The sequence below is a fragment of the Gorilla gorilla genome, chromosome 1, assembly GCF_029281585.2.
Source record: "Gorilla gorilla gorilla isolate KB3781 chromosome 1, NHGRI_mGorGor1-v2.1_pri, whole genome shotgun sequence".
NCBI classification, from domain to species: domain Eukaryota; kingdom Metazoa; phylum Chordata; class Mammalia; order Primates; family Hominidae; genus Gorilla; species Gorilla gorilla.
In genome coordinates this window covers 15062015-15078899 of record NC_073224.2, presented here as the reverse complement: position 1 = coordinate 15078899, position 16885 = coordinate 15062015, and the positions used below count along the sequence as shown (strand labels likewise).

The 16885-nt window shown below is 37.4% G+C and overlaps 1 protein-coding gene across 3 annotated transcripts in view; it reads left to right on the top strand.

The window, feature by feature from the left end:
* Window positions 1-16885, top strand: part of FMN2 (formin 2) — a 394366-nt gene that overhangs the window by 346513 nt on the left and 30968 nt on the right. For all 3 annotated transcript variants that reach the window (XM_055373763.2, XM_055373745.2, XM_031015559.3), the window contains one exon: window positions 10993-11142. In XM_055373763.2, the coding sequence (XP_055229738.2) occupies window positions 10993-11142 (150 nt within the window). The remainder of the gene's footprint in view (window positions 1-10992; window positions 11143-16885) is intronic.

Here is a 16885-nt window from a genome sequence, read left to right as displayed (position 1 = left end):
AAAATTCAATTAGTTTATGTATGTTACAACTGATTTTATATATATATATATATATATATATATGTTTTTTGTTTTTGTTTTTTTGTTTTTTTGAGACAGAGTCTCGCCTGTCTCCCAGGCTGGAGTGCAGTGGTGCGATCTCGGCTCACTGCAAGCTCCGCCTCCTGGGTTCACGCCATTCTCCTGCCTCAGCCTCCTGAGTAGCTTGGACTACAGGTGCCCGCCACCGTGCCCAGCTAATTTTTTGTGTTTTTAGTAGAGACGGGGTTTCACCGTGTTAGCCAGGATGGTCTCCATCTCCTGACCTTGTGATCCGCCCGCCTCGGCCTCCCAAAGTGCTGGGATTACAGGCGTGAGCCACCACACCTGGCCACAACTGATTTTATTTTGGTTACAGTTTGTTTTGAGCAGGATATAGAGAAACACCAACCATTATAAGTAGATGATATCTCTTACATTTTCACAATAGGTGCCCCTATGACACTTTTTTCCACTTAAAATTGATTCGTTGAAGAAATGAGATCATTTGTTCTATAGAGTTTCTCTACAGTATGGATTTTCCTGATTCTATCTCAGTGTAGTAGTTTCACACGATCCTCTGTCTTGTATTTCTTCTAGATAGGTAGTTAGCTCTAGATACTCGATCAGCTTCAGGTTTGAATATTTTGGCAAAATTACTTTATAGGTGGTATGGTGTGTTCTACCAAGAGGAAGCCTGACATATTTAGTTGTCCATTTTTGTGATGTCACCAGCCTTTGGGAATCAGTGTCTATATGTTTTAACTCCTTATAATTTGTAAAATGGTGACTTTTTATTTTGTTCTCAGTTATTCAGTGAAATACTTTTTCTTTAAAGAAAAACTTTTCCTTATTTGGCATAGAGTTATTCAATTGTATGTTTCTTATACAGGAAATGCAGGATTCTTTCCTTTAGTTTACCAGTTTTCAAAATAATGAGCGGTGTCGCTAGCACCTTCCACCAAAAATGAAGAAATCTTCTTTTTTCCTGAAGCATCGTAATGAACTCATAGAATTAAACATATTTAATGTGTTTTACTCTTTTGTGATTATTATTGTTACTGATCTCCAAAACATTTCGCCTTTTTTTTTTTTAATACAGAGTTTCACTCTGTTGCCCAGGCTAGAGAGTACAATGGTAAGATCATGGCCTACTGCAACATTAACCCCCTGGGCTCAATCAGTCCTCCCACCCCACCCTCCCAAGTAGCTGGGCAGGTGCACACCACCACACCTGGCAAATTTTGTATTTTGTGTAGAGATGAGGTCTTGCTATGTTGCTCAGGCTGGTCTCAAACTCCTGGCTTCAAGTGATCCTCTTGCCTTGGCATCCGAAAGTGTTGCAACTGCAGACATGAGCCACTGCACCTGGCTAAAATGTTCCATCTTTAAGTTCACTTTGAGTCCTTTTGACATGACCTTCTCTGCTATCTTCTTGAATACAACACTCCAGGTTCATTTTGAACAGTTTTTTTCCTCGAGACCTGTATTGAGCCATTTCTCCAGGCAGCTCTGGATCTTTAATACATTGTGGAATGGCTAAACTGAGCTAGTTAACATATGCATTACCTCACATACTTACCAGTTTTTGTAGTGAGAACACTTCAAATCTACTGTATTAATTTACAAGAATACAATATATTGTTAACTATTACTACTGTGTTGTATAATAGATCTCTTGAACTTATCTTTCCTGTCAAACTAACATTTTGAATCATTTTTGTTATGATGTTTCTGTTCCATTGCCTTGATTGTCTTCAGTACAGGAGGCTTTTATAATACACATATAGGAATTTCTTGTCTTCCATACTTAGAGCTTTCTCTTAAATCTTTTTTTAAAATTTCTCTTTGATTTAAAAACTTTTCCTCATTTTATTTCTGTTTTCATTAAGACATTAGCTGTTGTACTTATTAACTCTTGTGTTACTTCTAATTCAGTTTTCATGTGTGAGATGATCATTTTAAATTTCAGATTCTTTACTAAGTTCTTGTACCTTATGTCTGAGTTTTTAAAATTTTGAGTTTTCTTTTCATAGCCTTTATCATTTTATTAATATCTTTTAGCCTGTTTTAAAACACTAGGCAACAGTCTTTATCTGTTCAGTAGACATGTCGTCTTCCTGGCATGTTTGTTTGATAGACATGTCTTTCTCTCATTGGTCTGCAGAGCCATTATTTTGCTCCTGTTTTCTTTCAATAAGTTTGTTTAGGAACCATTTGCAATCTCCTGTATTCCGTCTTTTCATCTCCTTATTGTTCTTTCTTTCCCACTTCTCTTTCTCTCTCTCTCTGTTTTTCTTCCTCCTTTCTTGGTTAGTTGAGGCATAATTTGTAAACATTAAAAATGCACAAATCTTAAGTGTTCCTTTCAGTGGTTTCTTTTAAACCAAAGCATTAAAACAGTTGTGTTTCCCAATGTATTTACTTCACACTTCTCTGAAGAGGTGATCATTGTTCTGAATAGTCAACATAGATTAATTTTGTGTATGCATGGACTTTTATAAATGGAATCATATGGCGTGTATAATTTTGGCTCTGCTTTTTTCACTTATTTTTTTAGAGGAACTTCATATTGATATATCAGCAACTTCTTCCTTTTTATTGTTAAGTAGCATTTCATCATAGTTATAGATCACAGTGTATCCATTCCCCTGTTCATGGACATTTGGGTTTCCATTTTGGGGTTATTATTAGCAGGGCTGCTGTGAACATTCCTTTTTTGTTTTTTGGTTTTTTTTTTTGAGGCAGAGTCTCGCTCTGCCGCCCAGGCTGGAGTGCAGTGGTGCGATCTCAGCTCACTGTAAGCTCCGCCTCCCGGGTCCACGCCATTCTCCTGCCTCAGCCTCCCAAGTAGCTGGGACTACAGGCGCCCACCGCCATGCCCTGCTAACGTTTTGTATTTTTTAGTAGAGACAGGGTTCCACCATGTTAGTCAGGATGGTCTGGATCTCCTGACCTCGTGATCCGCCCGCCTCGGCCTCCCAAAGTGCTGGGATTACAGGCGTGAGCCACCGCACCCGGCCTGAACATTCTTGTATGAGGCTTTTTGTATTCATGTTTCATTTCCCTTGGAATTAATAGGCGAGGGTAGGTTTTCTGAGTCATGTTATACATATATAAATTTATACATATATGTATAAATGTATAAGGAATTGTCAAACACTTCTCCAAAGTGGTTTGCCATTTTACACTCTCAAAAGCACTGTGTGAAAATTTTATTTGTTCTACATTCTCCCCAACATGTGAGACTTTATCAGTCTTTTTGATTTAAGCCAACTCTTATGAGTATGAAATGGCATAATGGTATATTTAAATGAAAGGAATTTTTACTTTGCTAAAGTCTGATTTATCAACTTTTTTTCTCTTTTGATTAGTCCTTTTTGTGTCTTATGTAATAAATTTTGTTTGGCCCAAGGATGTAAGACTTTTTTAATGTTTTCTTTTAGAAGCCTTATGTTTCTGTCTTCTACATCTAAATACTTATTTTTTTTTTTATTGGAGTAAGGATTTTTTTTCCAAACAGATATCCCATTGTTCTAGCACCATTTGATAAAAAAAAAAAAAACAAAACTTTCCTACCCCCCCATTGAATTGGCTCGCCACCTTTTGTAAAAATTCAGATGACCTTGTATGTGCAAATCTCCTTCCAGGTCCTTACACCAATACCATACTCTATTAATGTAGCTTTATAATAACTCTTGAAATCAGATAATGTAAGTCCTTCATCTTTGTTCTTTTTTAAAAAAATGTATTTCTTTTTTGCTATTTCATATGCTTTATATTTTTACATAAATTTTAGAATCAGCATATCAGTCCGTTTAAAAAAAAAAAAACTCTTGATTGGGATTGCCTTGAATCCATAGAACAATTTGGGGCAAATGGATCTTAACATTACTGAATCTTTCAGCCCAAGGATATATTATACCTTTACAGTTATTTCAGCTTTCTTTAAATTCTCTCAACAATGTTTGTAGTTTTCACACTTGTATTTGATTTATTGTTAGATAGTTGATGTTTATAGTAATACAAATTATATTGTTTTAAAACATGTCTTTCCCCAGTGGTCTTTTCCAGGGTGTATAAAAATACAATTGATTTTTAAATATCTACCTTGTATCTTATGGGATCAATATTAAGTTCACTTATTTAGTTCTGAGTAAATTCACTTATTGGTTCTAACAGGTTTTGTTATGTTTGTAAACTCCATAGTGTTTTCTGGGTATACAACCATGTTTTATATATATATATATATATATATATATATATATATATATATATACACACACACACACACACATACATATATACACATATATACATATATATATACATATATATATACACATATATATGTTTTATTTCTTCCTTTCCAATTTTTTCCTCTATTGACTGGCTAGAGATTTCAGTACAATGTTGAATAGAATTGGGAAGAGCAGACATCCTTGTTTTATTTCTGAACTAAAAAGAAAATATCAAATACCATTGAGTATGTTAACTGTAGGTTTTTCATAGATAGTATTTATCGAATTGTGTAAGTTTACTTCTAGGGTTAGCCTGCAAAGAGTTTTTTCCTTTTTGTAATAATAAACTGGTGTTGATTTTTTTCCATGTTTTTTATACTTACTAAAATTATATTTATTTTTCTTTATTCTATAAATGTGGCAAATTACACTGATTGCTTTCACTGTTAACACCAATTTGTATTATTGGGGTAAACCCTAATTTGTTATGATGTATTATCCACTTTAGAAATTGCTGCATTTGATTTGATGATGTTTTATTAAGGATTTTTTTTTTTTGCTTATGCTCATGAGGGATATTTGTCTATACATTTATTTTTTTTCTTTCATAATATCTTTTTTAGTTTTCCATATCAACATCAGGGTAAAGCTGGCTTCATAAAATGAGTTGGGAAGTATACCCTCTTCTATTTTCTGGATGAGTTAGTGTAAGATTGGCTTTATTTCTTCATCAAATGTTTGTTAATTCACTTGTGAAACAAATAGGGTCAGAATTATTTGGAGTGTGGAGATAAATTTGATTACAAGTTTATAAAAAATAATTTTCTATTTATGGAAAATAATTGAATTGTCTTAGATTTAGGGGTACTTATATTTTCTGTTTCTTTTGTCAGTTTTAGAAAGTTCTGTTGTTTAAGTAATTTGCTTATTTCACTTAAGGTGTCAAATCTACAGGCATAAAATTGTTTACAACATCATCACATTATCATTTTAAGCCAGTATGATCTATAAAGATGACTGCTTTCATCCCTAGTATTGACATTTTGTATTTTCTCTCTTATTTTCTTCACCAGTCTGGGTAGGGGTTTATCAATTTTATTAAGCTTTTCAATAAACCAACTTCTGACTGAGTTGATTTTCTGTAAGATTTAGTTTTTATTTCTTTGTTTTGTGTTCATTTTTATTATTTCTATTCTTCTACTAAGCTGGGTTTAATTTGCTCTTTTACAGTTTCTTGAGTTCGATGTCTAAATAACTGATTTTACACATTTCTTTTTAATACATTCATTTTAAAGTTCAATTTCTCTCTAAGTACTTGCTTTATTTGTATCCCATATATTTTGATATTTTTTGTTTTTATTTTTATTTAGTTTGGAATGTTTTTTCATTTCTTTTAGGATTTCTTTTTGATCCATGGGTTATTTATCACAGGTTTGCTTAATTGCCAAATTGGATGTTACCTAGATATTATTTTTGTTCCTTCATAATTTAATACCACTGTGCTCAGGGAACTTACTCTGTATAATTTCAGTTTGAAATTTACTGAGACTTGTTTTATGACTCAGCATATGGTCTATGTTGAATATTTCATGTTCTCGTGTATATTCTCCCATTGATCATAATGTTCTACAAATGCCAACTGGGTCAGTTTTTGATAATAATATTCAACTCTTCTGTGTCATTAGTGATATTTTAATCTAGTTCTCTTGACTACTGAGAAAGAGGTGTTAAAATATCCAATTTGATTATGATTTTTTCTCTTTTTCCTTTTAGTCCTGCAATTTTTGCTCAATGAATTTTGAAACTGTTTCATTAGATGCACATCTTTATGATTGTTATGTCTTCTTGATAATGTGGATGCTTTTATAATTATGAAATAACACCCTGGTTATGTTCTTTGTCTTGGAAGTCTACTCGGATAATAAAACCAGGCCAACTTTGCTATGGTTAGTGTTTTTACGTAGCTTTTTCCACTGCAGTATTTTCATCTTGCTCATTTTTATTTGAAATTAATTTTACTGAAATGTTAGGAGAAATAGATGTGCGAGGAAAACATTTCTAACTTTAGTGCTCTAGAGTTTCCTCTTTTGTTTCTTTTGCAAAATGATAAGTGCATTTTACCTGCATTTTCTATTTTCTTTGTTCTTGAGTTTTTCCTGCACAATTTGAATTCCACTCTCAGCATTTTCTCTCAACGCAGAGCTTAGCCCTAAAAGGGAGTTTTCTCGTGGGTCAGTACTAAGAGTTCATACAGCTCAGACTGCTTCCCGTTCTTTCAGAAGTTACTATACATCCTTTCTTCTCTTCCATGCATTCAATTGTGTAAAACATCTTCCAGTTTCAGCACAGTTCTCAGGTTAGCCCTGACACTTTTCAGGAATACCTTTTTGTAATTTGAGGGTTCTTCCTGCTTTTAGGAGAGATTTCCTGTTGCTTCCCTCTGCTTCCTCCTGTACAGATGATGTTACCAGGTGGGTTTTATGTCGTGAGTAGTTTGTCCTTAGCTGTAATTTTGAGTTTCGTTGGGGATGTTAGATACCTAGGTCTTTGTAGGTCTGTTAGCTTTGATTTTTAATATTAGTTGCTCTTTCCATTTTTGTGTGGGATTCAGAGAAATTCCAAAATGATCCTGCTTCTGTAGCTATCATTTTAGAGCTCTGCAGGTACCTCGATTCCATTGCAGAGAAGTATATTTGTACTGTCTAATGTTTGTAACAAAAGACGTGTGGTGTTGATCTTTTCAAAAAAGGACCATTTAAGAATCCAGACCACAGGGATGTTGATTGTTCAGTGACATCTGGAGTTATCTGTTATTATAATCATGCATTTTTTTTAATAACTGAACATCTTTTAACTACTACCTCTTCGTGTGCCAGGGTCATTTCGAGGGAGTCTCACAGAAAAGCCTGTGTAGTAAGGAAGGTCCTAGGTAAGATATCTGTCTTTTTGTAGTGAATCCTGTATTGGTATATGGTGGCTGGGATCCTCCAGGTTTCAGATTTAAAAGAAGGAAATAATTCAGAAAAGATGGAATTTACCCCTCCCACCCACCACCCAAGTGGGTCTCTTTCGTGTTATGCAAGTTTGAATTCACTGAGGGCTACCTAATGCCAGAAAGGATTACATAACCAAAAATGCCTCTGGCATAAAAGATACCTTGATAATCTGTAGAAATTATTGTCCTGTTATTTGCTTGGTTTTTTTTGTTGTTTGTTTTTTGTTTTTTGTTTTTTTGAGATGGAGTCTCGCTCTGTCACCCAGGCTGGAGTGCAGTGACGCTATCTCAGCTCACTGCAAGCTCCGCCTCCTGGGTTCATGCCATTCTCCTGCCTCAGCCTCCCAAGTAACTGGGATTACAGGCGCCCACAACCACACCCTGCTAATTTTTTTTTTTTTTTTTTTTTGTATTTTTAGTAGAGACGGGCTTTCACCATGTTAGCCAGGATGGTCTCGATCTCCTGACCTTGTGATCCGCCGCCTCAGCCTCCCAAAATGCTGGGATTACAGGCTGCTTGTTTTGTTTTTTTTTTTTTTAAAGTATTTACACTTTCAGGGAGTACTAGTGTACAGCTGAGACAGCACTCGTGATCCTCAGATAATTCTTCTGGACACTCTACGTCACATACTCAAGTACACTTATTCTTTCACCATGGCCACATCCAAAGAAATAGCTACCAACAAGTTTCTTTTTGTTGTGACTCATGCCAATAATAAGGTTCACATTTGACTTTAAATCAATTGTTGGATACCCATTTGGCTCACAGGTTCATAAAGTTTTACGCAAAGAACATTTTTATTGAAAAATTTTTGCCTCTTATAAAGTGAATACATATATTACCACTTCAGTTTATAACTTGCAAGGTACTTTTATGTAATCTTCATGACAACCTTGAAAAGCAAGCGTTTTTTCCACTTACAGATGAAAAAAACTGAGGCTCAGAAGTTAAATTAACTGCCTAAATCTATGTGCTTTATATAACAGAGCCAAGAAGAAATTATTGAGTAATCAGAATAATTATCACTAGTATCGGAAGCTTTTGTGCCTACTGGTAACTAAAAAAAAAAATCTTCAGAGAACATGATAACATGAGAATCTGTTAATAAATCAGCCCCGATTGAATTAGTTATAATTTAGAGAATACTTTTAGGAAATATATATTTATATTTATTTAATATGCAATATAAAATATATAGCATATGTAATATAACATATGTAATATAAAATACATTTGTGTTGACACATTCAACAAACACTTTGGCAATTCATTTTTACCCACTGGACTTCAGAACAACTGTTTATGATAATCTCTGTTTTACAGTAGAAAAGCTGAGGCACAATGATGTTAAATGGTTTGCTCATATAGCTGGTCATAGAGGCAGGATTCAATATTCCATGTCTTCTCATTCTAAATCTTACATTCTTTGCTTTTGATACCATACTACCTCGTGATAAAACTTTCAAAATGTTGCAAGATAACTGACTGGGTGAACTAGCTATTGCAACTTACATATGGCTACCCAAACAGATGGGCTTGCTGAAATAATCAGTTTTATGAAGTTCAAAGACCAGAGCAATGATGAAAATGAATAAATGGATAGAAAAGACTTGAGGCCTAACTTCAGCCTAACAGGTCATACATTCTTTTTAGGTATATAAGGAAAATGACCAGTTTTCCCAGAAGGCATGTATGTGTTTATGTTATCAGTTTTAATAAAATATGACCCAGATATGTCTTAGACTCTGTGTGTTCTCTGCCATCTACTCTCCGGGCAGTTCTGATGCCATCAACACATTCCGCCAGATGCATTCTAATGTCATTACCATAGCCCGTGGCAGCCAGATCCTCACATAGCGTATCCACTTCACAGCCTGACTCTTTCTCAGGTTTAATTGACTGTACTGTGTCATTTTTCTACTAGGCTAACTAAGGAGAAAAATATAATACCTGAGATCCACACATTTGATTAAATCAGTCTTGGCATCTCTGCCTAGAACTTAAAAAGCTGATATCCTGGGAATCTTGCTGCTCAGAGACAGCCATAGGCAAGTTTAAACACAGAGCAGATGAGTCATACATTGGTAACCCACAGTCAAGAGTAGCTGTGAATGTTTTTACGTGTGAATGCTCTGACTCTTTTGTCTTCTGAGCAAACTCACCTTAAAGATCTCAGTATTTTAAAAAATTAGCCGGGCATGGTGGTGGGCACCTGTAATCCCAGCTATTTGGGAGGCTGAGGCAGGAGAATCGCTTGTACCCGGGAGGTGGAGGTTGCAGTGAGCTGAGACCACGCTGTTGCACTCTAGCCCGGGTGACAGTGTGAGACTCTGTCTCAAAAAAAAAAAAAAAAAAAAAAAAAAACCTCAATATTTTAATGCTCATACTGTTTTTCATAATAGACATTTCAAATCAGCTATGGCAAGCTGAATACACACAGAGATACGTGTAAGTGTATATGTTAGGGTATGTATGTTTATATATGTATATATATATATACTTTTGTCACTGAGCAAAGTCAAGTTGCCTTTGATATTTCTACTTCAGAGTAGATCAAACTTGAGTTTTTGTGGAGCAGAAATAGTGCTGGCCCCAGGCCAAAGAAAGAAAGAAAAGACAAGCTTATTTGCATGCCACTCCTTTGCAGCATCTCTGACCTTTCTCTAACCAGTTCTCTTGCCACGCGTTATCGACTGTATTGGTCAGGATTCTTATCAGGGCATCACTCATGGGACTGGAAGACTTTTGTTAAGTCAGAAACCTACCATTTACTAGTGGTATGTTCTTTGTCAACCACTTTGAAACTCTTCTGAGCTCCATATAGCTGTAATACGAAGCAGCCTCTGAGTGGCACCTTCTGAAAACTGGCCCTGAGCAATCTACTGTCACAGTCCTGGCTGCCATATTGGTCTCTACTCAATGATAGCACTGTAGTCTCTGATAGGAGACTTTGTCAGCATCTCTTGCTTTTTTTTTTTTTTTTTTTTTGAGACGGAGTCTGGCTCTGTTGCCCCGGCTGGAGTGCAGTGGCGCAATCTCGGCTCACTGCAAGCTCTGCCTCCTGGGTTCATGCCATTCTCCTGCCTCTCAGCCTCCCAAGTAGCTGGGACTACAGGTGCCCGCCACCATGACCGGCTAATTTTTTTTTCTTTGTAATTTTAGTAGAGACAGGGTTTCACTGTGTTAGCCAGGATGGTCTCGATCTCCTGACCTCGTGATCCGCCCACCTTGGCCTCCCAAAGTGCTGGGATTACAGGCGTGAGCCACCGCGCCGGGCTGGGACTCTTGCTTTTATTCCTTCTAACAATGTAGGAAGGCAAATAGTGTATAAGCAATATAATATAGATATGGACTACTTATTAGTTTGGGGACACATGGTTAATATTTCATTTGTTTAGGGTTTAGAAAGAAAGTATAGGCCCGCCACTTTCAATATGTCTCATCTTGATGACAAGTTCATTTCTGGAGTATGTCCAACACAGAGTGATCAATTTTGAAATAGAATTGGTCAAGGGGTAGTTATTAGTATGTGGAGGATTCTCGTCAGTTGCTACTATCTGTATCCAAAACTCTTAACCTTAAACCATAAGAGAGCTACTGTTGGTGCTTGAAGAGCTTGAGTCCTCTTGGTAATAATAATTGTGCGTGAATAAAATCAGCATTTGGATAGAGAAAGAATATCCCATATTGGAAAGTAATCATGGCTTTTATGCTCTTGTGTGTGTATGATTTGACAGCTTTTTGGAGACCACGGCATATTTCTTCATGAAACCAAAACTTGGAGAGAAGGAGGTGTCCCCAAATGCTTTCTTCAGTATCTGGCATGAATTCAGCTCTGACTTTAAAGACTTCTGGAAGAAAGAGAACAAACTTCTTCTACAAGAGAGGTAGGTATTTTCATTTGCACAATGGCATTTTAAAACTGGTGTTTTATTAGGTGTGGCACCACTCGGTTGCCAATTTTCATAGCCTGAAGAAAAAATTAGATGGCCCTCAACCCGGGGTAGCTAAGTTGAAGAGGATGCTGACATTTGGCAAAATTTGAAGTTTTAATAAGAAGAGTCAGCACAGAAGCTGGGATGCTACGGAGAGTAACTAGGGTGCTGGCTTGCCAGGACCACTGTCGGGTAAATCAACTTCTATCGTGAGGAAACCACGTAAAAGTGACCACGTAAGAAGGCTGGAACAACCCTGCTGCAATGGCAGACCCACTCACTTCAAAGAACAGATAGCAAAGGCTAGAAGGGTAAAAGGAATAGTTTGCTCAATTTATGGGATATTGTCAGTTTACCACTCATATCAAAAGTTCATCCAGATATCACCAAGAAAGACAGATGTCAATATTTTTTAAAAGACCTTTCAAGATTCTTGTAGAATTGTGTGACACCTTCTAAAATAAATCTTTTCAGGAAGGGAAATGTCCCCTCTTCAGTATATGGAATAAAGTCTCTGTGATTATGAAATTCCGTAGAGGCATATTACATATTAAGTAATGAAGAAGGCTAGCCCTCCCAGGGCGCCATCCCCAAATAGCTGCGTCTAGTGGGAAACTAAAGGGAAACGTAATCTATACTATAAAGCAAGCCATAATGCCAAACTAATTAGTATACTTCCTAACATCACTAACAGTAACTTTGCTTTAGATCTTTAGAAAACTTACATCCTGTGAGCCAGGAGCGGTGGCTCACGCCTGTAATCCCAGCACTTTGAGAGGCCGAGGCAGGCGGATCACTTGAGGTCAGGAGTTCAAGACCAGCCTGGCAAACTCGGCAAAACCCTGTCTCTACTAAAAGTACAAAAATTAGCCGGGAATTGTGGTGGGCACCCATAATCCCAGCTACTTGCGAGACTGAGGCAGGAGAATCGCTTGAACCTGGGAGGCGGAGGTTGCAGTGAGCCGAGATCGTGCCACTGAACTTCAGCCTGGACAGCAGAGCAAGGCTGTCTCAAAAAAAAAAAAAAAAAAAAAAAAAGTTACATCCTGAGAAACTTTGTTCACAAAATTCCACTGTTTTCTGCTTATTGTCTTCATTTTGGTCTACTTACACATGATACCATGGTTGTCCACCTGGTTTTCAGTTGTAATTCAATTTTGATTCCTCCTTAAATTAGATGAATTAATTGGTAACATTTATTGAGCCTGTAAACCATGCCAGACTTGCGCTTACTCCTATAATTAATTACTTAGATTCCATAGGTCTGTCATAGAAGAAACTATCCTCAGTGAATAGTAGGTGGAAAAAGAAAATGGTTTGAACAGAAGGAAAACCCTTTAAACATGCATGCTAAAGATAATGAGCTTATTCTGCTTCCAAATGCATCAGTAACGTAAAATATGAGAGCTTTCAGTTAAATTATATGCAGGTGGGGTAGGAGAGATAATTGCTTAAAAATAAGCATATTCGAATCACTGTTCTTTTCCTTCAGACTAAGTCATATATTAAGTGATATTTACCAAAAACAGGCTTGCTCAGTTTGGAAGATTGTAAAGAGGAAACTTTTTTTTAACTTTAGCACGTCACACAGAACTTCCCTTCATGCCCTTCCCTAAGTCCCTACATTCCTCCTTTTACCTCTAATCTAAACCTGGTCCCCTATAAAAGGGTTTGAAACTTATTTACACTAAGGTTCAAAATGAAAAGAGTCGTGTTTCCCCTTGCGCGATTATTTTCATCATGTCTAGGATTAGAGTCCTCAATGGAGTGTAGATGGTGTGATTTTAGACACCAGCAAGATGGGACTGATGACGTTGTCACTTTGGAGTAGCTGGTCCGATGCACATCAGGTAAGCAAGTGCATCGCTGTCGGAGAATGGCTTGGTCCTGTCGTGGAGGTCCCAGGCCAGGATGCTGGACACCCTCCTTGTCGCTTTCTTCTGCTAGCATAGACCAGAATATAAGCTGGTGAGATGCTTCCTCAGAGAAAATGTTGAGATGGACTAATTCAGATGCTTTGCTCCCTAAGCATCCCCACAGCCCCGTCTAATACATGCCCCATGACAGCATCCTCAGAGTCCCATCTAACACGTGCTCCATGAGATAGAATTGTTTCTAGATGACATTATCAATAACAACCCACTGTTTGGTGGCATTATGTGCATCTGACATGCCCAGAATGAGCTTTCCTTCACTCTCTAAGTATCTCATAAAATCAGCTAGGTCCATTTTTTTGATTCTTTATCCTGTGCTTGTCATGTCCTAGAACTATGTGATGGGCTTTGGGTTCACACTTGGTGACCTTACATTCATGTTAGCAGTGTTGCGAATTGGCAGTTTACAAGTGCTCTTGACTTCAGACTTCTCAGTTTTCTAAATCATTTGCTTTTAATAAAGGGCTAAGGAAGAACACGTGGCAGATGAGAACGCTGCTTTGCCCATTGACTTGCAAAATCTATTACCCTCTTGGCAAATGATAACCAGTTTGCTTGAAAAGGAAAACCATTGGTTGGAGTTGTTTGCAGAACAACTCCGTTCCTTTCCTTAGTGAGGGACCAGCTATGTACTTCTTAGGAAACAGTGAAAAATGAAAATGCAGAATTTCTTGTATAAAAATTATTTCAAGACAGCAAAGCATTAAAGCAACCACAGAGCCCTTCTAAGGGTGGCGCCCCATCTGACATCTGACTGCCCAAATGCACACCTATGCCCTGCTTTGGTGTAAACTTTTTTTTTTTTTTTGAGACATAGTCTCACTCTGTCGCCACACTGGAGTGCAGTGGCGCGATCTTGGCTCACTGCAACCTCTGCCTCCCAGGTTCAAGCGATTCTCCTGCCTCAGCCTCCTGAGTAGCTGAGACTACAGGTGCCCGCCACCATGCCCGGCTAATTTTTGTATTTTTAGTAGAGATGGGGTTTCACCATGTTGGCCAGGATGGTCTCCATCTCTTGACCTCATGATCCACCCACCTCAGTCTCCCAAAGTGCTGGGATTACAGGCATGAGCCACCACACCTGGCCTGGTGTAAACTTTATATTTTCTATAGTTAAATAGAAAAGTATTTTCGAAATGTTTTGAATGCCCTGGGACATGGATAGGAAATTCCAGTGTGGTCATTTAAGAGTGTGAAACTTCCTGTACAGTTACTATCAGTGTGAGTAGAACCTCAAGTGGAATTACAAATACTTAAAATGGGATACTGTTCTCCAACCTGTTTCTCGCCTCTGTACTCCTATACTATTTACTGTCAACCTATTTTCTTCCATGGCTAATCTTATACTGCCTAACAATATGTCGATTTTATACCATTAATTTTTTGATATTTGCATTATTGGTCTTTTTTTTTTTTTTTTTTTTTTTTTTTAGTTAAGAACCACTCAGTGTTGGTCCTCATATCTGGATTAGTGTCCTCATATATGGTATAGCTCTCATATCTGGTATGGTCCTCATATGGGATTAGTGTCTTCATATTTGGTATAGCTCTCACTTTTAACAAGCCACACTGCCTTTCCCCTCTTTGTGTCTCCATAAGTATTTGCTGACTTGTTGCATCATTACCTTTGGAACAGACATGGAAATAAGAACTTAGCCTAGTAAAGTAATAAACATGTTTTCTTGCATAACTTGAGTTGATCATTGTAGGTAATAAAACCCCGCTCTGAATACCTCAAAGCAAAAAGAGAGAGACAGAGAGAGAGAGAGAAATTTTATTTCTTTAGACAGTCAAACCTCAGAAGGGCGAGAGTGGAACTTACTTGTGGAAGGCCTGAATGCAGAATTCTACCTGCTGTGAGTGTGGTTAGTCAGCCACATGTGTCTGTACCTGTCCCTTCCGTGATCCATGTGTCTTTTTAAATGTCCTCTCTCTATTCTTTCTCCTTCTTTTTCCTCTTCTTTCTCTCACCCTTTCTTCCCAACCCACCACCCCTCTGTAGCTTATCTTTAACTTCCAAGCTAGGCTGTTTCTTAGCTGTCAGCCACTGCCATGGCTTATATTCTCATAACCCAGGAGGACAGAGCAGTTTCCATATCCGTCTGCAAAAATACCAGGGAGGAACTCCGAATGAATTGTGTCCATCTCTGGATCAGCCCTGGTGGCACCGTGGTTAGCTTAGCAGTTCACAAACCTGATCCTGAAGCAAGAGAAGAGTGTTACCATGATCAACAGTTCCCTTCAGAGCAGTGGTTTTGAAGGAAGAACAGTTTCCCCAAGAAAGTAAACAATAATCTGGCCTAATTTATTAAGCCTTTAAAATCACCCATGTGATTAGCAAAATGTCTTAGCATGGTAGAAATAACCTGAAAGATGGTGTTAATGGTGTCCTTGAAATTTTTCTGATAGAATTTTCCTTGGAATAGTTTGGTGTATATAGATTGAAAAATATCGTTAAAGTTTTAAATCCTGTATTAATCTTTCTTATGCCACTATTTCTAATTTGCGTCTGATTACAGAGTGATAATAATAACTCTATTTTCTTACTTTGTCCTGATGACGCATGTGATTTGGTTGATATATTTCTCAAAATAGTGAATTTCTACACATCCGTGTCGGATAGGGCTGCTGTCTTTCGAGTCAATGTGTTTGGATTTTTAAGCTCTGCCACTTACTGGCTCCAGAATCGTAGAAAATCAATTATTTTTCAAGAGTCAGTTTCCTAATCTGTAAAAGAGAAATGATAATACAGTCTTGCAGTGTTGTCATGTAGACTAAATGACATAATGTATTTGAAGTATATAGCACAGTATCTACCTTCTGAATGCCTATACTGTTTTTCCATCATTTAATAAAAATAGTATCCTGGTCATGGCTCCCTACAAGGTGACATTAACATTGCTAAGGCACATTGAGCATCTTAAGAACATAGGCTGTAAACACAAAGTATTATTGTGACTCAGTTACATTCTTGGTTAGACAAAATATCTTGGTTGTGAGTCCAAGGATGAACTTTTGTTTGAAAATGTTCATGTAACCTACCCCTCCATATCTACCTACACTAGGTGATACAATAGACACAAATCAAGTGATCTTGTCACAAGTCAGAAAAATTATTTTTTCATCTAATTGGAACTAGACATGTATAATTGTTAATAAGAAATCCTCCTTTTTTGAAAAAACAATCTAGACTTGTCATCACTGAGCAACACAAAACATGTGCAAGTATGTGTTTTTTAAAATTTCAATTTGTAGGCCAGGCATGGTGGCTCATACCTGTAATCCCAGCACTTTGGGAGGCCAAGGTGGGTGGATCACGAGGTCAGGAGTTCGAGACCAGCCTGGCCAACATGGTGAAACCCTGTCTCTACTAAAAATACAAAAATTAGCCAGGCGTGATGGTGCGTGCCTGTAATCCCAGCTACTCTGGAGGCTGAGGCAGAAGAATTGCTTGAACCTGGAAGGCGTAGGGTGCAGTGAGCTGAGATCACGCCACTGCACTCCAGCCTGGGTGACAGAGCAAGACTCAGTCTCAAAAAAAAAAAAAAAAAAAAAATTCAATTTGTCTGTATTCACCAGAAGATGGGAAGGGAGACTAACATTTATTCTACCAAGCATCTCCCTAAGGTCTCACAGATCACAGTTGTAGTGGGTAAGGAAATAGGCAATCTTCATCTCTTATTTTCAGGAAGGCATTGGCATGACTGTCACCTAGCCACTAATGAGGCTCTGTGGAACTAGGATAACAAGAGCTGTATTAA